This window comes from Vanessa cardui, chromosome 21 (genome assembly GCF_905220365.1).
Source record: "Vanessa cardui chromosome 21, ilVanCard2.1, whole genome shotgun sequence".
In the NCBI taxonomy this organism is placed as follows: Eukaryota; Metazoa; Arthropoda; class Insecta; order Lepidoptera; family Nymphalidae; genus Vanessa; species Vanessa cardui.
Window position 1 is genome coordinate 11,198,961 of NC_061143.1, and position 27,150 is coordinate 11,226,110.

The following is a 27,150-nucleotide window of genomic DNA, read 5'->3' on the forward strand; positions in this document are numbered from 1 at the left end:
TAACCGCCCTACTAAAAGGTTACAGCAGATGAATAGTTATAAATATATTTATCTCTCTCTTACATTAGTGTTTTGACATTTGAAAGAAAGAGATAAAGCATTGAAACTATTCAACCAAGCCTCAATAAGGGGTTAGTAAATTAATCAGTACTAATACTTCTTTTCTTATAATTTAAGGCTGTAAATTAAAAAAGTAATAACTTATTGCTTGAAATCTAAAATTATTTTGATGTATGTATGTAATCGCTTATATATACTGCCTGTAATTAGATAAGTTATTTTAATTGGAAAATAAATGTTTTGTGGTAGAATTAGTATGGTCCAAAATAAAATTTTAACATTATATGTCAATAAGTGTATTAAACTTAAAGTATAAAATAAATGAAATATACTAACTGAATATAAATTATAAAGTAATTAGTAACTGATTAAATACTAACGGTTTTATCTATAAACGCTCCTTATGGGAATGTACATATAGTCCATTAAATTATTATTTTTTTGAAATTGAACTAGTGAGTTTGACAGCGCAACATTTTGATAATAATCGATTCGATTATTGAAGCTTATGAATGCGTGATATCAATGTTTACTACTGAAAAAAAAAATAAAAAAAAATTAAAAGAAATTATTTTGTTGACGGTCTCTGTGCCTTGTGTTAATTATTGTTGAAAATTACTTTTGTTGGTTTATGAAATAGTTACCTTCTAAGAAGTCAAAATGTGGAAAAAGAAATGGGCAGAGTTAATTAGTGTTGTCTTCTTCTTTCGTATGTTAAATCGATGATAGAAAGAAATATAACATTATTTGACTAATATCTCGTTAAATAATGTTTATAAATAAAGCCGTAAGTATTTATTACGAACTATTATTGCTACTTGTACTTTTATTGTTTTCAAGTCTGGCCGTTGAGAGAATCAGTTGACGTCTGTCAATTTGTTATGACACCAAAAATAAACGATTGACGTACAGCTGTCACAATACGACATAGATTAAAAAGAATCGTATTTGTTTTTTAAATTGAGAATCGGGTGATTCTTATCACGTCAATATTTTTTTAAAATAAATTTAAACCTTGTTAAATCGTGAAGCGCAAATTGTTGTAATAATCAAATCAAATCAAATCAAAATAAACTTTATTCAAGTAGGCTTTTACTAGCACTTTTGAATCGTCAATCGGTAAGTAGATTGTACCGATAAGAACCGGCAAGAAACTCAGTAGTTACTCTTTTTTAACATTTAAAAAATACAAAGTCATGTTAGTTAAATACAAATATTTAAATTAATATATCCTGCTTGGAAGTCAACAGGTATTAACTCCACGTTTTTTTATCATCTATAAAATCTTGTATCGAATAATATGCTTTTTCTACCATATATAGTATTTTAAACTAAACGAATCGCGCTACATATTCTGGTGTAAATGTTATATTGACTTAGCAGTTATTTCAGTTAGACTTACAGATAAAATTCATTGCGATATTATAACGTTAATTGCAAATATTGATTAAATAATAATACTAAAGCTCTAATTTATTCGTCACTTAATTTTTTATTTTTAATCACTGACTAGTCAGAAATTATTCTGTCATCGGTCGGACTATTAAAGCCGTGTTACTTCTGGAAAATGTATACATAAATTGGAATTTTATTTTAAATATCTGAAGAATATGAATTGGATTTGATTTATTTTTAGTCATATTTTATCTATGGTATGGTTTCGTATTATAGTTTGTCGACTAAAATGAGCTCTATGACAATATACGTTAGTTTTAAAATCTTTTTACAATTATATAAATAACCATGTTTTAATGTTAGTTAATTTAGTTATTGCCCCAAATTGCAGTTACTGAAAAAAACACTTAAATAACCGTTGACAACATTCTTGAATTTGATAGCCATTTTAATATATTTTCTGTATGTAATATTCTCTCTAGTAGTATAGAATTTATAGTCACAAGCACCAAATGTATGTATGGTCAGAGTAAGAAAACCTTCATCAGTTTTCAAATTCATTCGTTTATCAAGTATTAAACTCTTATTACCTTTTGAATCTAAACATCAAATCACTGCGACGCAATATGTCATTCTCGATCGATAAAGCAGATTATCGCTCATACTGAGCACACGAAAATAGATCTTAAGGTGACGAAACTTTTCTTACCCCGACTGTACATTGCTTAATTATAGTCGTGTGATAAAATTCATTTGCCAGATTCGACCCACACACAAAACAGTGAATTTGAAAGCTTAAATTATTTCAAATGAAAATATACTTGAGTTTATTGTTATGTCACTTCGAAACATGTCAAAAGGCATATCTCTCTAATTTTAAATTTATTCAAATTTATAGTAAGAAGTTTTAATAACATAATTTTCTTTTCAATTTTAATCTGTGGTCGTTAAAACAAAACGTTATTGCATTGTCGAATAGAGAATTAAAGTCTATTCAAATAGCAGGAGTAAAGATAATAAACAAAATTTAAAATGACTGTTTGGTATACCATTCAAAAATTAATCCTCTGATCACTTGATTTATTTATTTCTTGCCTTTAGTTTTAATTTTTAAATAGTTCCTTTAAGCACATTTAAATAGAACCAGTAACTTTAGTCGTCTGTAGTAATGTGAGTTCGAGACAAGTGGACTTTGGTGCTACAAACTTAAGAATTTAATGAAAGCGATATTTTTTTTAAAGCAACGTAATCTTTGGAAGCTTTTTTTGTAACGGTTTTTTTTTAAATTAATTTTGAATTTTTTAAGTACTATTTTAGCGAAGTACTCGACTGTAATGTAGTTTTTTTAATCGATTTATATATAATTTTTGTACGATAATATAGTATGTAGATTTTTGGCAAAGGAATTTTCGTAAAATTATGTATGTATTTATTTTTATATTTTATCGTATGTTGTAATAACTACTTCATTATTTGTTATGGTAATTCTTTATATGTATGATAGGCTCTTACGACCGTCCAACAACCAAACTTGGAATCCAAAGTTATTGATCTATTTTAAGATCGGGACAAAGATTGCGTACTTCGGAAATTCGAAAGAAAACAGATTCTTTCTCAACAGAAATGCGTTCGATTCGATTTAAGACAAATCTATGTACGACACAACCTTAGATGTAGCATCGGCAAAATTAGTAAAACTACCCCAAAATTATCAATATTTATTTCTTATGTGAATATGATCTTTACACGAACATAATAACTTGTAATATTATATGACCAAATATATTCGTCAATTTGACATGTCGATTTACATGCACTTGCTTTCGCGGGTTGAACTGACTCGAGAATCTATAGCAACGAACAGCGTGGAATGGCGCGATAGGGAGCTATTTCTATTGGTTGTATAAATCGGCTATAATAATCGGTTTTATTCAATTTGCTGATGTTACATCTAAGTCGTGTCGTACTATATGCATTTTGAAAGACATATGTCAATTTCAATGCTTGTTACATAAAAAGTCATAAGTTTTCGGTAACAAGTACGCTCTTAGATCGATCTTAGAACGAACACGATCAAACGTATACGCACTTAAAACAAACATTTGATCCAACCTCATTTGATATAGCGGATGGTTGGCCGATCAGTTTGTGTGTTGGACGTACGTGTAGTCCTATAATAAAGGTTTTGTGATAGTTTTAAATATTAAATTTAATACGTGTGGGATGAATTCTGTAATTATTTGATGCTGTACCTTTTTTAATGTAAATGTGTTGAATAAAGATATTTTATGTGATGTTTTGTTTTATTTTTTAAGGAATGTTTCTCCGTGATTCTTTAATTTATATAAGGATATAATCACTACGACATACGTTTTCAAAAGTAAATGAATTTTAGATCAAGACTTTCGAAATCTCGAGACACATCGTTGTGACTCATTGCTTACCATGTCACGTTTCTATTAAACATTTTTAAAATCAAACAACAATGAGCAACACACAATGCCAAATTAAGTGCTCTGCATAAATATTGTATTATATAAGTTGCAGCAGTTATTTACATAATTTTTTTTTAATATTTTGCAAATTTTATTAAGGAAGGTAGAAAAATAAAAATCTGACAGCTTGTCACAAATATGTATTTATTTATTTAAAACATTACAATATTAAATATTCTGCTTACCAAACGAAACGCGAAAAATGTTGACAACAAGACCATTACATTACTTAATCTATAATACTTTAGCGATAAGTACATCATAGCCTAGATATAATTTATATTTCGCAGTGTCTGGATAATTGTACTAACATATAAGGAACTTACAATGTTTTGGACATAGTCGAATAAACAGGGGAGACGTTTAACGGTTTGGAGGCTTAGATGCGGGTCGGTTGAGATGGCGGTCAGCGGCGACCGAAGCGGAGGAACGAGTGCACCACGTCTTGGCGCTTCATGCCCGTGTCCAGGAGTTGAGGGTAGTCGCGAACTAAAGCTATAACACAAGATATCCAGTAAGTATAAATAAAAGGAAGGCAACTATGCTGACCATTACGAGTAGAGATGGCCCAGTGGTTAGAACGCGTGCATCTTAACCGATGATTGCGGGTTCAAACCCAGGCAAGCACCGCTGATTCATGTGCTTAATTTGTCTTTATAATTCATCTCGTGCTCAGCGGTGAAGGAAAACATCGTGAGGAAACCTGCATGTGACAAATTTCATAGAAATTCTGCCACATGTGTATTCTACCAACCCGCATTGGAACAGCGTGGTAGAATATGTTCTAAACCTTCTCCTCATAGGGAGAGGAGGCCTTTAGCCCAGCAGTGGGAATTTACAGGCTGTTGTTGTTGTTGTTTTATAAATAAAAGATCATCGTTACATAGTATGAAACAAAGTCGTTTACCCCTGTCTGTTGCTATGTATGCTTAGATCTTTAAAATCACGCAACGGATTTTGATGCGGTTTCTTAATAGATAAAGTAAATCGAGGGGAAGGTTTTTGTATATAATATATGGGCAATTTAGTAAATAACATTGATAATTTCAGAAGTTCTTAATGTGATGTAAATAAACATTCTGTGGTATATTTAATATCAGTATTACACCCGTGCGAAGACCGGTCGCGTCCCTAGTTAAATATAATCTTAAGTTAAATGATTATCACTTTGTTATACTACGATAGTTATCTAATTTAAAAAAGACTTAAATATCCCAATAAGATAAATAGTTAGGTTACCTTGATATTCCGGTACTTGTTCGCCAGCTGCCTCAGCATAGAGTTCAAGGAAGGTATTCAGGGCCTGGCAGAAGCGGGCGGCGCGCGGGTCGTCCTCCGCCGCGGCGCTGCAGAGCTGCGCGGGCGCCGCCCACGCGCTGCACGCGCACCACGCCACCACCGCGCACCACACCGCCACGCGACACGCTTCTACACTTCTGCGAACAATAAATTCATATCGTGTAAATAATTACGATAGAGGCCATAGCTTAACACTTGTTGGACTGTGTGAAAGACGATATGGTTAGAAAGAATGTTACTTGTAAGATGACGTCTGACAGAGAAGTATGGAAGGAGAAGACATGCTGCGCCGACAACAAATAAAATTGGGAAAAGGGCAGGATGATGAGGCCTTAGCCCAGCAGTGGGATAATTACAGGCTGTTCTTGTTTGTTGTGGTTGTATGTAAATAATGTTAAATAGCTTTGTGGCTAGATTCACTGTTGCATATTGCAATAAACTGATTCCTTACTAATAGCATTGTATTAGTAGGTATCTGGTTTTATTTTTGTATAAATTCCCAATAAAAGCTTGTAGTGAGAAAGCTGAACGTGAGTTTGCCTTGCCTCGGAAATTACGTAAAGTTGATCTGATCTATCCGACCAGTGTCGCTTAGGAATATTATAAGACTACGAGGGAATACAAATTACCAATTGTAATGTACGCCCCCTATTTATAAACGCATTTGATTAGATTTTTACATTGGCCATCGTAAGCAAAATTTATTTAATTTGTCGTAAATATAGCGATCTATTCCAGGCAATGTTTGGGCAGAGGGTCAATTGTAAAATATCTGGGAAAATGCACAATAGATAAAGTAATTTATTATTTACTAATGATTAAAAATATTCATAATCCTTCTGATAGTTAAAGAAATATCCACAAAAAACGCCTTAATTACACATACTTATATAACAGTCTATCTTTAATATGAAGAACTATTATTATTACTTCTAAACACTATTATTGACCTTTGATAAAATCCTTTTATTTCAAAATATAGGTTAAATAATAGGTCTTGTACAATGCTGCAGATAATAAGTGACTCAATCAACGCAAATGAGGTCACAAACAAATTAAGAACAGTTCTGATTCGTATAGCCTATGCAAGATCTACACGCCAAGATGCTGTGCGTAAAATGCAACTAAGAAATAATATTTCTCATGGAAATTGGCGGACCGAAAATGAAGATAGAGGAAAAGATGGTAAGTGGTCACCACCGCCCAAGATTGTTAGCGTTGTATGAAATATTATCCATCAACATTAGGAGCTTAATAGCTATAGCACACTGTTCCTTTGTGCCTATAAGTACACTGTCTTATCTCCAAACCTGAACACAAAATACTAAGTATTGCATAACAGGTAAAATATTACGAGTGGGTGGCAAGTAACCAGACGGGTTTACACAAAACCTATATTTAAAGTTACGGCTCTTCAACGTCAATACCGGTCAAGAGATCGCAACGAGAATTATTGGTATATAAGTATTTGGTTTTATTTGTAGGTGTGTACAACTACTAGTGTTGCATATCGATAGTCCACTATCGATAGTTAAGGCTTTAGCGATAGTATCGATAGGCTATCGATAGTATCGAAAGCTATTTGTGTGTACAATACTATATCGATATCCTTAATAGTTTTCGAGATCAACTATCGATAGTCAAAGTATCGATAGTTCTACAACACAGATCTACATCTTTGTTGGTCACAAGCATACCAATCTGTTGGACACAGATCAAAGCCATATAAGTGAATTATGTGTAAAGTCGTTATTTTGATCTTGACTCCTTGGCTTATGGCTGTCCTAACTCCAGGCTCAACTCTGAGTTGGCAGGGTAAATATGAATTATTGACACAATATTGCGGATTCAAACAAGCATCACCGACTTTCAATACGCTTAATTTGTTTTTATAATTCCTCTGGAAGGTAATCATCGTGAGTTAAACTGCATATGTGCCTGGAGACATTGCAGGAGTCTGGTGGAATAGACTGTAAGCCTACTTAAGAATTGTATTCAGATACCGTTCTGTGATTGGAATTAAAAAATATCCTCTGAGAGTTTAACGGGATAATTATATTTAAAATTAAAAGAACGCGACAATTCCAAGTGCTGCTATATTTTTGTTATCATACTTAAACAATTTATAAATGCAATGTTTTTTCCAAACTATATAGTTTATTTTTCCCCTGTTTTCCTTGAGTTTTTATAAATAATACCTATCTAGTTGTTAGAAGGATCTTGTTAGCAAGCGTATGATATTTGAGACACAAAGAATGAGGAAATAGAATGAAGGAAAAAAATATTCCTGTACTTTCGTTCGCCCATAGTATTTAAATACTCTATTTCGTTTTTATAAAGAATAAATATATGTACCTACGTATTGCTTTGTAAACATTAATTATTGTATTAGTATAATATATTTAATTGTTTTTATTAATTATATTTAACTCTCCAATTGCGTTAAAATATTTTTCTTATATAGTATTTATTAATTCAAATATTAATACGCTTTAATTATACTATCATACCAGAAACCAAAGCAAACTTCTAAAACGATTGTACAAAGATTTGAGTTAATAATGTAAACACACACAACAAAAATAGTGTTCAAGGTAATAATTAATACAGATTAAGTAAGAATCGTTGAAATTTCACCTAGAATAAATTCAAAATAGAATAAATCCATTAGAGACAATAAATTGACATTCTTTCTTTTGACAGAAAGGTCAAAACAAAAACTGTATACAAAATATATTTTTTAATTTTATTTGCCCAAAGCGTATAAATTTACATCCAAAGTAACGAGTGGTAACTAGTAAAGCAATAAATAACAAATTCACGTCGAGAAATCTTATAGGACATAGTATCGCAATTCTTCCAATAAAACGAAACCCCGAAATCGTAGGACAAAAACAGAATCGCAATATCGGCATACCGAACTGAATAAGTCGAAACGTATTGTAGTCTTTTTTTTTCTTAAATTGAAACGGAGAAGATTCGTCGATATGAAATAGTTGTTTAACAAGTTGCAAGTTCGATTTCCCTTATAAACTTAGCTACGTGACTGAATTTACAAATGTTTGCATAAATATTGAGAGTGAACAAATATGATCCTTGTATGAACAGTCCATATAGATTTAATATTGTTGCTTTTAAGTTAAAATCAAATAAATATTAGACAACGTCACATACATTACTCTGATCCCAATGTAGGTAGCTGAAGCACTTTTGTTATGGAAAAACAGAAGTAACGACGGTACAACTTGCACCCAGACCCAAGACAACATAGAAAAGTAATGATTTTTTTTTCTACGTTGACTCGGCTGGGAATCAAAACCGGGACCTCGGAGTGGCGTACCCTTGAAAACCGGTGCACTCACTACTCGACCACGGAGATGCTCAAAAGTAAAATCAATCAAATGAAATTCTAAAGTAATATATGATTAAAAACATAAGCGTATATTCAGTATCGTTGATTTTCAAAGAAGATTATATAATTAAATTATCTAATATTCCTTACACAAGTGTAACTGTGTAAGTATTCCAAGATGTTTTCGGTTTGTTTTTAAGAAACTGCGTTCCATTTCTAGTAAATTTGTTACAAAAAAAGTTTGTTTTTAAACCATGCGGAAGCATTATTTTACTGAAAAATAAGACCGGTTCTGATATTTCAAATATTTCATAATTATAAATTGATAATTGTTGTTGTAGATACATTTTATTTATTTACTGGTAAAACAGCAACTTATTTAGCCAACTATTTTAACGTCCAGACCTCACGTTGGACAGTATACTAAGAACTGTATCTCTCTTGCGTATTAATACATGAGTTTGAAGTATCGTATGAGTTATTAGTTTCATTATAAATCCATAACAGAAAGAATAGCAGAAGAAAGCGATTTTCTTAAACGTAAATCGTTTGATCTAATATAATCACCATCCCGAACAAACAGAAACGTACCGTCCGCATATTAAACGTCGCTTGCATTCGGATGAGATGAAGTTACGACAAACAAGATCTATGGAATCTCTGAAATCCATCTTAAATCCCTTGTAATCTGTTTGCAGGCGTATAATACGTGGTTTAATATCATCCCGGACAAAATAGGCTTTAAGTCTGAACTAAAAGCTCGTGCACGTTAATAGCATGTATGAATCGAAATCCTATTAAAAGTTTTATTGTAAGTATGGATAAAAATATTTCGAAGCTTCATTTCAATTTTAATTTTGTTGAAAATTTATATGAGCCTTTTTATATTGCTGTGATTTTTTAATTTATAACTCAGTGAGTCAAACGTGTAGATGCTATTATCATAGATTTGAAATCCTGGTTGTGTTTAATCTAAGATAAAGATACAACTGAATACCTTACCTTTATCCGTATTCCTAAATCATTGATTGAGGTAGCTGTAATTTAAATTAGTAGGACTGTGCTTACTTTTTTAAGTAGCCGTTTAAAACATGCTCAAAATTGCCATGCATAATGCATTTCTATGATTTTCTCAAATGTTTAATAATATTTTAGTCGATTTTGGAAGGTATAAATAAAATGAATCCCTAAGTATAACATTATGTCGTATTTTAATGTATGTTTGTAAATCTTATAAGCAAAGATTAAAACACGCGAGCTTCAAGATTTCGCGACGGCGTGTACTTGGTTCGAGTTTGCTCTCAGTGAACTGAACTGGTTAAAGTTTTTTGCGTCCAAATTCCATGTTGTTTCGTTAGAGAGCTTTAATTTGTGGAATTTTAAGTCAAGAACCCTATCTATATAATTTGCAATGCGTCCGAAATTATGCTTAATTTAAGGGCATTTTTGGTTTATATATTTTTTGCTGAACATTGCTTTCTGTGTTATTACATCACAAATAATATAATAAGAAAATTTGATAGTAGTAGTTGATGATAGTCTTATCAGTACATGTATCAATTTAAATGTATATATGCATTAAATATCTATACTATCATTTAAATTAAATAACAATTATTATTCTTGACGGATTGTTCTTATCAATGGAATCTTAGTTCATTGTGAATCTATCGTCCGATTTTATTTTATCATTGTAAAATGACGATTTAAGGGAGATTTAACGATTTAACGATAAAAGCTCCCTTGAATCCTACTAGATAGTCTATTCTTTAAATAACATTTAAATAGGACTATGATGATGCTTATTTTCAAGTTCATGTGAAAACTACTAATCCGATCTATACAGAAGTTAATACTATTTTAGTTTAAGAGTATGGCAGTATATTAAGGTATATGTCTTATTTTTATTCAAACAAAATAATAATACTATAATTTCATCATAGAGATAATTATATCGCTTCGGGCGTTTCTTTCCTATTTAAAAAAAGATATATCACAAAAGCCAGTGAATGACATAAACACCTATATACCATTATATTTCTATTTAATTAAAATTGATTTTTCATACTTATTTAAAAAGTTTAAGTTAGGCTTAGTTTTGGTTACATGACATCAGGCTGTTTGTGTGTCAATTTTACTGTATTAAATAGAAATTCATATCTATTCAGTCACAATGGCGCGCCCCTCCTTAAAATATCGGCTTGCACCCACACATGTAACACTCGTGCTTACAATATATAACACTTTTTTCAATTTATTCTTGAATTAATGTATATTGAAGAGTGAGTGAATGAGTATCTGTAATAGTACGTACGAAAGGTTTCAGCATTACTGTGAAACTGGAACCAATCTCAGATAACACGTTTGTAATGAAGACATTTGTAAGATCGCATATGAATATTTTATTGCGAGTTTTGTTATTAAGCTGTACGTATTCCTCTTGTGGTTTAATATTGCGAACGACAGAAGTACAATTAAGTTTCATACTAGTTTTCATATATAACACTCTATACTATATCATAAATGAAGTAAGCTTGTCTGTCTGTTAGCTTTTTATGTTTTAACAGCCAAACTACGGAATCGAATTTCATAAAATTTGATTTGAAGCAAGCTTGAATCACAAAGGACGTTTTTTTTATACCAAATACCTGAAACAAACCCCTAAAACGAGATCGAAGCCGTGAGCAACAAATAGTACTACAAATAAATAGAATTAGATACAACGACATTTTACAAATTGTATTAAGTGAAGTTACCACCGCTTTGGAATGCAGATTCTACCGAGAAGAACAGGCAAGAAACTCAGCAGTAACTCGTTTTCAACATTTCAAAATACAAATATTTTTGTGTTATAATTAAAAATGATTTAATTAAAACGTATTTTGTAATTAAAATTCAATAATAATAATCATAATCGATCCTTATTACCTTTCATCCTTTCTTTGTATTTAAATTATTTTTATTTACATAACAACTTATTTACTTTAAACATCATATAACACAACCGACGTCATAGACAATTCGATATCAACGACTAAGAGTACTCATCTACACTTCGGTGTTTTGTAAAGGCAATATTATTCATATTACGAAATTCGAGTACAAATGCGATCACCACAAAAGAGGTTTTATATAGCAGATAATATATTTTTCTCGTTGAAAACAAACAACTACGGATTTACCATTATCTAAATAGTCCATAATAAATAAACACCTCTAGTTTGTATATCTTTCAACTTTAATATCCTCGATCTGAATTCTGAGGAATTACAGAATATAATTTTTGATCTAAGTTAGTTTTATGTTATTGAAATTTGCATTTGCATCTTGCGTAGTTGAACCCTTCTTTGAAAATAGTCGTCCTAAGATATTTCAGGAAGATATCAATGTATGAAATTATTTATGTACATAGTTAAATAAAAGCGTAAACAGTTAGTTATGTGTTTATATTAGCTGTTGTGTTGATAAGCGGTGCAGTCCTAGTGTTGGGTCCGTTACCTTACTTTAACATTCAGAGAATGAGATTCCGTATGAATGCTTAATACGAGTATACGTAAAGTTACTTGTCGAAGTTTGTACATTCACGATCGATTCGACGTCGATTTAGAACTAGTTTCTTACAGAATAGCCCGTAACTCAATTACACGTGATTCGCTTGTATTCGTATGGTTTAATTAAAAGGTAAATGTACAATATATCTGACTCCTATGATAACTTGTAAGCCTTTGAGTAATCTAGTAATTTTGATAATATTTGTGTTTATAGATTAGTACATCTAGACAATATCTGTAGTACATATATAACAAAATATTTAATAATAAAGTTATATTTACCTGATAATATATATAAGTTGTAAAATTAATTTAATCTCATTAGAATTATTGAGGAAAGATTTATAGAAAACAATAAATTCAAATTTCCAGATTCATTCAGTAAATTAATTATCAAGGTCGAGTATATGTTTTATTTAAAAATAATGATGGCAACCCTGTGTAAGTCATTGATGGTCCGCTAATAAGCGATACAGAACTTGTCTGACCACAACTCAACTGGTTGATACTTGTTCGGAATTTCCCGAGAACTTTCGGCGCACATTCGGCCCTTCTTACTCATCATTTTTTTAACTAAACGATCAGCTCAACTTGTAATTTGCGGACGTCGAGATGTTTTGAAACGTATGTAAGATGTTGCGAAGAAACTTTGATATATTATTAGTAAATCGATATATAGAATACATCGATAATGTTGTAATCTTATGTCTGTACGTCTATGTGGCAAAACACTATGAGAGAAATAGTTAGGAAGCACTTATAAAAATGCATATTAATTATGTATTATTTTTATATATCATACCGGCCGCCCCGACTGCAAGTCGTTTAAATATTTTTGTCCTAAATACTATAACCTACCAGGATCCATCTAACCAATTCTGAGAATGTGATAGGTATATACAGAAAAAAAATATCTAAAACGGCCTAGCCTTTTAGGAGTTCATTGCGATAAAAACCCACAGAAGAATTAAAAATTTAATGGAACTTTAGTACCCCACATCGACATGACAAAACATGGCTGTATTTTAAGTATCTCTCATTTGATGTGAATATTTTGATCTTTGTTTCCAATATTCAAAATAGTTGTTAAAAACGTACAACTTCCCCAACACCGACGTACTCTATCTTTTCTAGTAAATAAATATGACAATTCATATAAGTGTAATGTTTACTCGTTTCCTCTGTTGCACAGATAAGAGAAAAACCTAGTTTTTAATGTTTGTAATATTTTTAAAATGGTTTATTAAAATAAGCCAACAGTGGCAAACAAAAAAGGCGACTACGAGTAATCTTCACATGTTCCAAAAACCGTGACAAGTGAAATGTTTTACCCAAAATTTACAAACTGAAATATTGCATTACTTTTTAAAATTATGCTCTAATTATGCCCAAGTCAGTTTAACAATAAAAAAATGTCTCAACCGTAATAATTATGATACACGTTATGAAATCGATAAAAATGTAAACAAACTTTATGTAAATTAAAATAAATATGTATCTTTATATGCCTATCTATGTATAATATATAAAGATCTATCGTGTTATGAATAAGTGCAATAAATCGGTCAGTGATCTTCATAATATTATTGCAAGCAATCTGTATACGTACATTCGCTCTGACTTCACTCAGTTTTAAAAGCAAAACCTCTTTAGTAACCTTAGAAAATGTATTGTAATCATTGCAGTATTTCTAGTTTGTTTTTTTTCTGTAGTACTGCAACTTTATTCTGTTTATTTTTTATCTGTGGTTAGTGTGGTTAGTATATCCGAGATACGTTTTTATTTTTTTTTATTTTGTAGTATTAACTATACACATACAATTTAATATACATAGGTATATAATTTTATAATATTTGAAATGTAACAATTATCATAATTAAATTAATTTGTGTTTTCTTATATTTGTAAAAGATATTAAATAGAAATACAAAATTATTGTTTGACAAATTTAAAATATTAGTAAAGTGTACAATAATATTATAATTTTCTAATTACCACAGTATGATATTGTAATATATAAATTAGTAATTACAATTAGTTATACTTAATTGTATTGTATAAATAAACTCTCTCTCACCTAAACACACGCATGAATAATTATTCCACAGAGAAATTATCGATCAAAACAAATACACTATTTAATTTTTTTATCACTGAACGAATTTTCATTTTATATTATTTGATCTTAAATTTATTTCTTTTAAACTAGTATGAACGTAAAATAGTGCTGTACGCAATATTTCGAACTATCGATTGAATGACTTATCGATTTTTTAATCGTGTTACGCGCGCGCATCCAAAGGACACTGGAGGCTGACTCGGGACCCGCATCAATTTATCTTGGAGACGTCAGCGCCCGTATTTTAGAGTTGCACTCTCTTATCGATTTTCACGATCGTGAAATCGATTATTAAACATCTTGATAAATAAAGTCGTGTATTTGTTTATCAGAAACTATATTTTAACTATTTGGTGTTTATATTGTTCGATTTTAATAATTGAACAATGGTATCACTTTGTTATTGAATGTTGAAACTAATTCTCTCTCAACAAAAACTTTTAGATTTCTACCCTACTGTGTTTATTCATCACATTAAAGTCAGTATTCTACCTTAAATAAATATTAATTCTCAAATTTTTAGATAAATGAATTATTACTAATATATTATTTGGTGCTTAATTAATTTATAATTATTAATAGGTGATCTCTATTTATTGCGTAAAAGTTTGAATTGTAATATAGTAAGAGAAAGTTTTTTTACCTATCGAAATAAATAAAAGAGCCTTTTTTCGACTTACTGAAAGCACTGTATACTATGAATACTATTAAAATATTATTTATGTTTTTATTTAAACATTGTAATACTAAATAAACTCCCACTTGACGCATACCTTTGTATTATAAGATCAATATGAATCACATCTTATTGCTTAAACTTTTTTAGAGAACTATGTGTCCTGTGCTTAATCTTTATCCGGTACAAGGTTGAGTATTCGCCAACGGACATATATACTTTGAATTATAATATTTTCTGTGGTTGTGGTTAGTCTTTATGATTAGCCGAAATGAGTTAGACTTTTATAGCATTTCGTTAACGATATAAAAAACTTGTGTAATTTTAATCTATACGAAGTTTTATAGCTGACTTTAAAAAAATCGATAATTATTTCGAATTACTTACATCCCTAGTGCGTGCGTACGTGCAAATTCGCACGCAAATGATCTACAAACGCACAATGCAAAACTACATCACTATTCGCAAGCTTGATCTATTTAACTAAATCTTTCATCTACAAAAAAAAGCTATTTAGAGATATTTTAGACTTTATTGCTCTTGTAATAAGATCGTATAAAATACTTGATCGATTGAAGTTTCTTTGATGTAAAAATACATTACATTTTAAACTTTAATACTCATGATTTAAAGTTTAATTTCGTTTAATGGTTTTAAATATTTGGTTTGTTAATAGTTCATTAGTGAAGAGTGAATTGCAATTATAACGCATATGGGAAAATGAGCTCTATTCACATACGTTTTAAAGTAAATATCGTGAATTATACAATGATTAAAATTGATAGGTTAAAAGATACTTTATAGCTATCCAATTTCAATTAGAAATTGTGATAAAGTCATGAAAGTTTCGTTCAATTTAATTCTTTGCTTAATGACTTTCAATAAAGTTTATCGAATATTAAATTAAGGGAACGACAGAATCGCTATAAAATACATACAATGATTACATCTTATTTTACAAAGTATTAGCAAATGCCCTCCACTCGTTTTTTTTTTTGTAAACGCTTCTCTGATATAACAAGCACGCCACCTAGGGTACCTTAATATCATTAACAGCTAACTTTACGAAAAGAGACATACATATCTAAATTTGTAATAGGTAGGTGACACTACCCGAGAAAGAGATACCCGGACGAGACCAGAATAGTCCAGTTATTCAAGAAGACTATGAACGGCTATCAATAATTGTACAAAGTAATATCTCAGACGGACTAAATGTACTAGAAGTAGGTGTTGAGAAAAAGTCAAAAAACAACAGTTTTCATTCGCATTTCTCAACCCAGAGTTGGTAGCGTTATACTAATACGCCTTGGAATGAAAATTAAGCAGCTGCAAGTGCTATTAAGGTTACAGCAACAGCTACGCTGTCAAATATAAGTCACGGATATCAAGCCATGTAAAAAATATACTATGAACCTGTGCCTATTACTCCATAATACTGTTTTATCGACTGCTACATTTATCAACTTGCGACAATTGTCTAACAGTAACAGTTACTGTGCTTTAACCGTAACCCCACACCTGACACCATGTAATAGTGGAACGTGTCATAATAAAACCATAGTTAAATGACGACTAAACAATGATGTTCTAGTAAACAGATATGTCATTAACGCGCAAAAAGTGAAGACTACAAAACGTCCTAATTGGGACGTTTGCCTTTAGTCGTTCAATCATAATTATGCCAGTAATACGTTATAATACATCATAATTATGTAGTAATACGTTTTGCGTAATTAAAACATCTAGTTATCCTTTTTACTTATTGTTTTTTATCAAGCTATCCTTTTTACTTGTAACAAAATGTAAAATAAACGGTAACCGGCGCGGCAAACTTTTTTCTATTGTTTAGTATAGGTATAACATATCTGTTTATTAGAATATCATTGCGACTAAATCATTTATTCTTTTTCTTAATGAACATACCCACATGCATTATTTTATAATTAATATATCCACAACAAGGACCACTGGTCTCCCTGTTTCCTATCGTGTAGATTTACATAGGTTATTCTCCGGTCAGTATGTTTCTTTTTCCGAACCCATGGTAGTGTTAATTTCACCATCAATAACTAAGCATAATGATTTTACATTGAATAAAGGAATATGAGTTTAAGTTTAAGTTTTATAGAGAGGGAATAATATTAGTAATAAAGGAGCGCGTTTGTTCTCTTACATACAGATGGGTTGAAATATTTTAAGAGATTATCATCATTAATATAAAGACATTCTTAAGTCTGTTATTAATCCACTACTCGGCTAAGAGGTATTTTCCTTTGCTGAAAAAGTTAGAGCTTCACATTTTCTAAGCACAATAATAGCAGAATATTGAGCAGAATACAGAGAGAAGTCTATAATAAAGTCTAAAATAGCTGACTCGTTTACTGTATAAAAATGTAACAAAGGTCGTAACTTTGTGCAAGTTGCACCTTGTTACAAATTAGTTAGTACTTTGTTTCATTAGAGGCAACTAGAGTCTACGTAATCTAACACGGTAACTACCAGACGACGGTAATTGACGATACAGGATACGAATTAACCATTTAATTGTCGACTTCTCACCATTTACTGTGTGCACTTGATTATAACACTCCATTTTTTTTAAAAAACAAGCGAATTCAAAATATCTCTTCATTCTTAAAATGTAATATAAAAATAAACAAACTATATACAGGTACATCTACTTCTAACTTTTATTTAACTTGGGTACGTACAGGTGAAATCTGGCAAGTAAATTTAGAAGCAGATATCTTTACCTGTTTCCGCTAAAACTTCTTATATACGCTTGGTGGCTATGACAATGCACGAATTAACTGTGTGACGTCATTCTAAATCCATCATGGTGGCATATACAAGATGGCGGACTAAATCATTTTAATGCACTTCTTTTTTTTACGATAGGAGACAAACGGCGACACCTGATGGTAAGTGACAACCACCGCCTCTGGACATCAGTAACACCGGGGAGCTTGCGGATGCGTTTCCAGGAAGGTGTATGCTCTTTTCTTGAAGTTCCTAAGTCGTATCGGTTGGGAAAAACTAGAGGCAAGTGCTGGTTCCATGCAGTGGTTACTCCTACAATATTGGTATCAAATAATAGCGCTTGCTAAGAATAACTCGAAAAAAATGTAATTTCACTTTTAAATGGCGGATGCATTTATAAATCTTGAAAATCAATTCGAAACATATATCGTTAACCGATTGAGATGAAATTTTATATAGGTACACGTTTAGTTAGGATGAATACATGGTGACATACTATGTGATGTCATTCTAAATCCTACATGGTGAATTTTTTAATTAATTACTACAATAAGGATATCAAATCAACTATATACTTATAGTTTTCTACTCTACTAGGCACTATTTGGCAAAAAATAAAGTGACGTCACTGCCCAATATGGCGGAATAAGTTTATAGTACTTGCCTACAATATGGGTATCAAATGAAAGGACTTACCGAGAATAAAAACGCGAGTTTAATAACTAAAAAGTAACAAATAAATTAAAAGTTGAGAAAATATTTACTTCATACCATATTTGATGAAATTTCGAATGAACAAAGATTAGTGATTTGATTTATAATGTTATAAATGCGAATGTAAGTCTGCATAATAATAATATTCCAACATTATAATATTACTGTTTATTCAGAAAAGTCTTATAATAAAAATCTGAAGTAGCTTTATTTCAAATCTACTACAGAAAGTGTTACGACGTCTCAATATAGCATTTTCGAATTTCTTTTCCTTTTCCATCTTTGACACCAATAATGTCACCTTTACGCCCTGAGTATATCTTGTGGAATATAACATATCTAAAAATCATAGTGTGTGAAATTGTGTCGTGAACGCGATCTCTATGATATTTGGTAACCGCGCTAGAAGTTGAAAACATGAGGAGTATATTATTCATATCTCAACTGCATGAGGAACACTATAAACATATAATTATAATAAACAATGATTCGACGTCATATTTTATCTACGATAAATGTTTTATAATTCGATTTATGACTACCAACGCCATCTATTGGGTACATTTGTAATTTTTCGTATTTTAAATAAAAATTCTACCAACTTAAGGAAATTAAGGGAATAAATCAACGACTTTTTTACAGTGACATGACGTAAGTTGCGAATTATCATTTTATGGAGAGCTTTCCAAATTGTATTAGCGTTACAAACTTTAAATTCCCCATTTTTATAAACTACATTAATAGTTTATAAAATACTGAATTCTAAATACTGAATACTGCGAGTTTCTTGCCGTTTCTTCTCGCTAGAAGCTGCTTTCCGAAATTGTGGTAGCATTTAATTATTGTTGATTCAAATACGCTTCATTGTGAAGTTTACTTGAATAAAATTGATTTCATTTGATTTGATTTGAATCTGAGGCTTTATCCGAGAGAAATTTATACAACTTTACCTAAAGCACACAGAGAAGAGGCACCTGACACTACTTTCGCACTTTTAATGTTAGGACAATTTTTTTTGTCTCATATATTATAATATAATAAAATACATATATAACTTATAATTTATAAGATATTTTTCTATTATCCTTCTTCTTACTAATAAGGGATTGATAACATCATTAGTACCAAGTAAATCCGTATTAGTAAAAATAGGGCTTTAGATTATCTGTTTGTGAAGGTCAGGCTCGTTATAATTCTAATCTAGGACTATTAATGTTAATTAGTTTAGCAAACTATCCCGTGTTGTGTACGAACCTGAGATAAACCAAATTTAACCCGGATAAAACAGCATTACACAGCTAGTCTAGTAATGAAAACAGCCTACATATGATACTGTGCTCTTACCCGCGTCGTTATGAATATATTTACAAATTAATTAAAATAATATTACGTTGCTGCCTTGGTAGGTACACAAAGAGGTCTTACATCTTTGTTTCCAAAAAAGTAGCCTTTGTCCTTTCTCGAGCTCTAGAATCAACAACAATAACAACGGCCTGTAAATTCCCACTGCTGGGCTAAAGGCCTCCTCTCCCTTTGAGAAGGTTTGGAACATATTCCACCACGCTGTTCTAATGCTGGTTGGTGGAATACACATGTGGTAGAATTTCTATGAAATTTGTCACATGCAGGTTTCCTCACGATGTTTTCCTTCACCACTGAGCACGACATGAATTATAAAGACAAATTAAGCACATGAATCAGCGGTGCTTGTCTGGTTCTGAACCCGCAATCATCGGTTAAGATGCACGCGTTCTAATCACTGGGCCATCTCGGCTCTAGTATATTTGTACACCAAATTTCATTTAATCAGACCAGTAGTTTCGAAAAGTGAGGCAGACATACAGAGTTACTTCCGCATTTATAATATTAAAATGGATAAGTTATTGCCCGCAGCTCCGCCTGCGTGCTAAAAGAGCCGATCGTTGGGTTAGATATGAAATAGCAACCTATGTTCTTTTAATTTCGTTTTAAAGGTTTTGCCATGAAACTATAAGAGACAGGTATACTATAACTCTTAAATTAGAATTAGAATAATTCCGTTCTAGTTTATATTTAAAAATTTCGTTGAGAAAAGAAATAATTAAAAAACTTAGCATGTTAATGAGGTAACACGTTCTGAATGTATAATCTTGCTACAGCGGTTAACTAACTGCGCGCTAATTTACGACTTTTATATTTGAAATAGTTCGCTCGTTAAACTTTTATTGTGCATCATGGAATGCACATTTTTTTTTAAATATGGTATGGCATATTAATTTTTTTATTATCTGTGCGTTACGTTTCTATGAACTGAATCAGCACGATCTAATTTACAACCATCTATGCATTATTTTATGCGCTTGTTCATTGAATCTAAAGTATCTAAATTAAATTAAAAAATATATAAGATTTTTACTATTTTTGAAATGTCCCATCAATTTTATATTTAATATCAACGATTGAAATTGATAATCATGCGTAGTGATACGACTTTAAAGTTGTGAAGAAAATTAAGTTTTAAGTTACCATTATGCTGAATAACATATATCTAAATGTATCAAGTTCTATGGAATATTTTTTTCGAAATTATTTCATCCAACTTAATACGAAATGACTTCTTAATATAAGGCAAAGGATCTGAATGCGTTACATTTACAAACTGCAGAACAGATTTTCATTTAAGTAGTTTTTAAATAATTATTAATTAATTTAATTATTCAAACACCCGACTATCTTTTTTTATTTGGTGGTAAGGCTTAGTCCAACCCTGTCGGGGTAGGAACTCATCAGATATTGTACCGCCAAACAGCAGCACTCAGTATTGTTGTATTCCAACTGAAAGGTCAGAGAGGCAGTATCACTACAGGCACAAGAGACTTAGTTCTAAGAAATATATTTTCTCACAGCGAGATTGTCTATGGGCGCTAGTCACCGCTTATGTAAAAATATGTTCGCTTTATTTAGAAAGTAATTACTCTTTGTTATTCTATCCAGATCTCCAAATCCGACCCTGTGGCATAACCTAATTTAATAAACGATTACGATTAGCAATGAAGTTAAATCCTATCGCATATCATAAACAATATTCGACTCGTATTTCATAGTAATCTCATACAGATTACGTGTTAATTTACGCGGTATAATATTATGTTTCGTAATTAGGCGTTTCAAAATATAATTGTTAGATTATAATCACTTGTAGACATGACTCTATTATTAGTATGTATCTTGTGAAAGTATATAAATAAACTAAATACAATGGACATCCAAATGAATGATAACAAAACTCCTTAAAAAAATAATCGAAAAAGTTTTTTTGACAATTTTTTTTTTTTTTAATTAGTAAAGTGCACAAATTGTAATCTATGCAGCCAAACCTAAGTATACATCCGACATGTAATAAATACAAAAATAAAAGATACATTGGTGACTGTACAAATGAATCGCTTTTAATAGTGCTCATTAGTCAGCAATGTACGCTAGTTCAAGCTTTAAATAGTTTTAATAAACCAAAAGCAAGTGTTATTTTGTTTAATCTAATTCTGTACACGTACTTTGTCTTGGTTATTTGTAGTATAGCATTAATAAAACGAATATAAGGATTTTGCCTTTATATAAAGGTGCTTGTACACATTAAGTGACTTGGTGGCATATTTAAAACATAATATAAGTATTACTGCTAGCATTTATTAATACAAGAATTAATAACATTAAGTGCATAAACAAATGTGATTTAAAAATAGTCACTGTATAAATTTTGACCGCGTGCAATGGTGGCAAGAATGCTAGGAGCAATTTCCCCCCGTTATTATAATAACATATAATATTAGTATTACTAATTCAATATGTTATTAAAACAAAACTATGATTACAAAAGGCTGTATCTAGCTTCTGAGACACTTTACCCAACCTGGGTTGAACCCGGGAACTCAGGATCTGCGGTCATCTTATCACTACAACAACGACGGTGACAATTAATTATGTCTATATTAACTAAATGGATGAGCAAAAAAATAATCCCATGTGTACTAGACTGATATATATATTTTTTATTTTGTAAGACAAAGTAGTTATAAGCATAACGCTATTATGTGCCGAACATAAAGAGGAATAAAGTAAAAGCCTTAAGTAAGTGAATCCATCCACATTTCAGGGACGAAAAATATATCTCGAGAAATATTTCACATAGGATTTTTATTAAACGAGTTTAATATCTGGAAAAATAAAGCTAAAATGTTATGTTTTCGCACCTTCACTTTACGTAATATTAAAAAAAAATATTAGATTTATTTTACATGGAGTCAAAAAAGGCTTTAATGCTTTTTTAAATGTGAAATTTAATAATTCAAAATTCAAAAAACGTACAAAAATAACGTGAATGATAAAATTGGTTTTAAAAATTTTACATGTAAATTAAGGCGCGTAAAGCCGTTGATCCCACCTCATCTCTCTACATTTAAAAAAAAAACGTCAAATCTTAGTTCCTATTTAAAAAAAAAAACTTTGGAAATATATGTCAATATTTTTTATCTGTACGTATTTTTATTTATCTGTACTTTATTAGTTGAAGTTCAACAACCAATATAAAACGATCCCGTGATAATGTCAGCTTATATTGGCAATAAGGAATAACAAATACTGTGGAATGCCTGTTTATTTTGGCGACGGTATGCCGTCAGGTGATTCATTAACTCGTCTACCGTGCGCTATCAACATAAAATAAAGCTGCGAAGCCATCTTAAATCCCAATTGATTCGTTCTTTCATTAAGAGTTATAACACGGAGTGTAAACAAATACCTGAAGATGCGTGATTGTAACAAATGGTTCAGGTTATTTGTACGTGACCGGGACGATACAACTCAATACAGCTTACGTTGTCTAGCTGAAATTACTCTTGATTTGTATTACCTGCCGTTTGATAGATTTGTTTTATCTTATAGACTTAGGATGTGTAATGTTGGGTTCAGACCTAGAATTAGAAGAGGGAAATTAAAAAAATAAATGCCTATGGACGATTGACAGAAAAATATAGAATTATAGACTGTCAAGTATAAGTTGGCGTTCCTGTGGCAGCACCTGCTACACTTTTGTTTTGCCAATTTTTTGTTTATTTTACCAATATCTCCCTAGAAAATAATTCTCTTCGTCTCATTTTTAATAGATTTTGGGTAAGTTTTCTAAGGGTAAATAAAACATATAAGATATTAAATGAACAAAAAAAATTAGTACATGTTTTTGCCACGTGCCAACTTACACTTGACGCTCTATATAAATCTGGTTTCAAATTAATGTCATTTTATTTAAAACACGACTTAACACTAGGTTCGTTGAGTTTGTCCGAAAATTTATCACGGAGGATTTGCTAGGAATTACAGATAATAGAAGTTTCGAAACAATTAATATTACTTCGAATTTTAATTAATATTATTGTATAAAATTATTAGTAGTTTAATTGTTTGTAATTCATCAGAAATTAAAAATATATATATTACATGGTGTTAGGGCTTTGTGTACTCATATGTTAGATTGGGGTCAGCTGAAAAAAATATTTTTTTTTACCGGTTGGAAGGGTGTTTGAGCCAGGCACAAGGGACATAAAACCTTAGTTCCCAAAGTTTTACTTTGGCGATTATTAATATTTCTTACAGCGTGTATGTGAGCTGACCAGTACTCACTATCAGATGACCTATATTATCACTACAAATTTTATTATTTTTCAGAAAAAACATCCAATGCTACGTTTCTAAATTTTTAAATGTATAATTTAACACGATTTTAGCGCTATAAAAACGGCAAAGAGTGGCAAATAACCATTTAAAATTATGCAGATGAAGTAAAGGCGTAATTCGTTACAAGATGTTTCGGGAGTCGCAGGCACTTTTATATTTAAATGCTAATATCTTTACTTCGTATTTTGAACGGTTACCCGTGGGCGCCTTAGTAATTGCCGACTTATGATATGCCTTCATTTGCATTTCAAATATTTTTCTTTACCTGAGGTTTGTACCCAAAGTGCTATCGTTTTTATATTTCAGGTGACATATAATGTACTTACTTTATCTTGTGTCGATGATAGTCAAGATTCAGTTGTTACAGTCTATAGTCTGTAAATTTCCCACTGCTGGGCTAAGGTCTCGTTTCCCTTTTGAGAAGAATAGGGGCGTTTAATGAATAAATGGCAAAATTAAACACATTATTCGTTGAAATTAGATACATGAAGGCTTAGACCCGAAATCATCGGTTAAGATGATTAGAACGCGTACATCTCTCTCCACCGTGCAATTTCGCCTACCTATATTAATAAAATAGTTGACAGAAATTATTTCTACTCAGATGATAATGTTAAGATGGATGCATTCAGTGACAAGAATGATCTTATAAAATATTTTTGATGCTTATGGGAGAAAGAAAGAGCAAGTTTTAAAGAATCTTCAGTGTCAGAAAAGCTGTTAGAAAACAAATGATAGTCGAATTCACTTGCGAATACGAATATCAACATCATATTCAAATCAGAACACATCAAAATATATGTATTCAAATACCCTGTTCGAGTACTTTTAAATCGCCATCATTACCAGCGTTTAGGAAAGTGGATTCTTCTATATTCTATGACGTGAGCTCTGAGAATCGGTAAAGTTTATAGAAGTTAGTGTATTCGTAGAGTTGTTTTCACAAAGTTCTGAATAAAAGTTACAAATAAGAAGCCGGGAATAGTCACGCGTGAGGAATTTTTTTTTAATTTAATAAGGTGGCCGGTAGTTCACTAAGGTAAGAGGTCACTGCGGAAAACTATTTTTTGGGAATCTTTGTGCCTGTACTTACACTGGACGCAAAATTTACGTCTAAAGTGACAATATTTTCCATTTCTTTCTTGTAATTTTTTGTATATTTTAATTTCACTGCTGCTGTAAATAAAATTAACATTAAAATTAATGTTATTTTATTTACAGCATGTCTTAATAGTACCTTTGTTTAGTTAGTCCGAAAAAAAATTTTTTTGGCAGTCTCTTATGCCTGTAACACAGCCTGGAAATTTTCGTCTAAAAATGACATTATTTTCCATTCCTTTTCTTATTGTAATTTTTTATTTATATTTTTATTTTAATCAACATTCCAGAATACAGAGTATATAAAAATACACGATTGTTTTTATTTAAAAATTGTTTACCTTAATAATAAGTTCTTAATGACCTTTTTGTACTAAACAAAAACATAGTACAAACAAAATGAATGCGCTTGTGCTTTTACTTTGTACCGTTTAATTTCAGCTTAGCCATTGTGTACGGCATTCAAGGCACATTGTTAAAATTAACAGATGCACTTGGGGTTGCCATATTTACGTGTGGGAAATAGGACCAATAAAAAGAAAATTACCAAAAAGTTTATCTAAAATAGATCATAGGTAATTATAATAGAAGAAAATTTTGTATATGCCGGTAGAAACTGGATGAGGGACGCAGAGGACCAAGCCACGTGGCGCGCTCTGGGGAAGGCCTATGCAGTCCAGCAATGGTCTGATGATGATGATGATGATATAAGACACATACTTTAGTATGCAATGTTATAGTATAGTTCAATAAAAAGTATTTTCTGATTGTAGATGTAATTATTTTATTCATGTTGTCATTATAATCAGTGTTTCAATGAAAGTATGTTAAATTTTTTAAGTATATTATCTCGTCTCGAACTCAATGTATACTTATTTCTGGTTTGGGAATCTCATAATCGCTTCGTTAGATATGCCCTCGAGTCTTTAAAAACCATTCAAGAAATTTAGCGTATTGTGGTTTTTCCCTGATTAAGTCTTAGCATTGTTGATACTCATGGGACTATGACTATGACACTTACCATACAGGTGAAGGGTATTAAAATAAAACAATGAATACGTTACTTTTTACAACATGGCCACCCTAACGATAACACATATAATCCAGAGTACAAAATTAATCCAAAATCACGCTGAACCGGAGAGTATAAAATATTATAATTAACTCATTTGTGTTTCAAACGTCTGAAAATTTGATTAAAAGTCGGCGGGAAGTGCGAAAAGTGACAGTTGACATGCCGCCATGATGGATAGTGACCGGCGGCCATTATGCCGCGACACGGTTACGTTCAGCATTGTTAATTACAACTCCACAGCTAATTACTCGGCCAAATAAATATGCAAATAACCCACAGAGTGAACTCTGTTTAATATTTTTTTTTATTACATTTTTAAATACTTTATCGTTGGCTTTTTAGTGTAGGATGTTTGACATTTAAAAAAGGGTAGAATTTTAATGATTTTACGGCAATAAATGAATATGACCAAAGTAAAAAGTTTTATGAAATATTTATATAAAACTTTAGTTTACCGGTAGGTTTAGTTTGCTTATAATTCGTATCGCTTTGAGAGACTAAGTAATAATATCCACTGATGTTATATAAACTTAAGAACTATATTTATAGGGATATTCATAAAGATGTATGTTGCCTACGTGCAAAATAGCACGTTTCTATATAAAATAACAATGGATCATTTTAATTTTAGAACAAGCGATTATTATCTTTGAAGAAACCTTTGTCAGTTATACTAAATAATAATTATATTTTCATTCAAAGAACTCTTTAACTTATTTATATTATCACCAATTAAATAATTTAATAACCTATGTAAAATGATTACTTTACAATTACAGTAGAAAATAAGAATACAGAATTTACTTATAATTTAAATACAATGCTACTATGAAGAATAGTCAAA

General features: G+C 30.9%; 1 protein-coding gene across 2 annotated transcripts in view; it reads right to left on the reverse strand.

Annotated features, from left to right (window-relative positions):
* Positions 1 to 4,075: 4,075 nt before the first annotated feature.
* LOC124538857 (myosuppressin-like) overlaps positions 4,076 to 27,150 on the reverse strand; it is a 36,565-nt gene continuing 13,490 nt past the window's right edge. The window contains exons 1-3 of one of the 2 annotated variants that reach the window (XM_047116089.1): positions 14,230 to 14,469; positions 5,190 to 5,386; positions 4,076 to 4,445 (exon numbers count right to left, since the gene is read on the reverse strand). In XM_047116089.1, coding sequence (XP_046972045.1) covers positions 4,357 to 4,445; positions 5,190 to 5,386; positions 14,230 to 14,243 — 300 coding nt within the window. In that variant the 5' untranslated portion in view covers positions 14,244 to 14,469 and the 3' untranslated portion in view covers positions 4,076 to 4,356. Of the gene's footprint in view, positions 4,446 to 5,189; positions 5,387 to 14,229; positions 14,470 to 27,150 lie in introns of those variants that run through there. The other variant, XM_047116090.1, reaches the window with a different exon arrangement.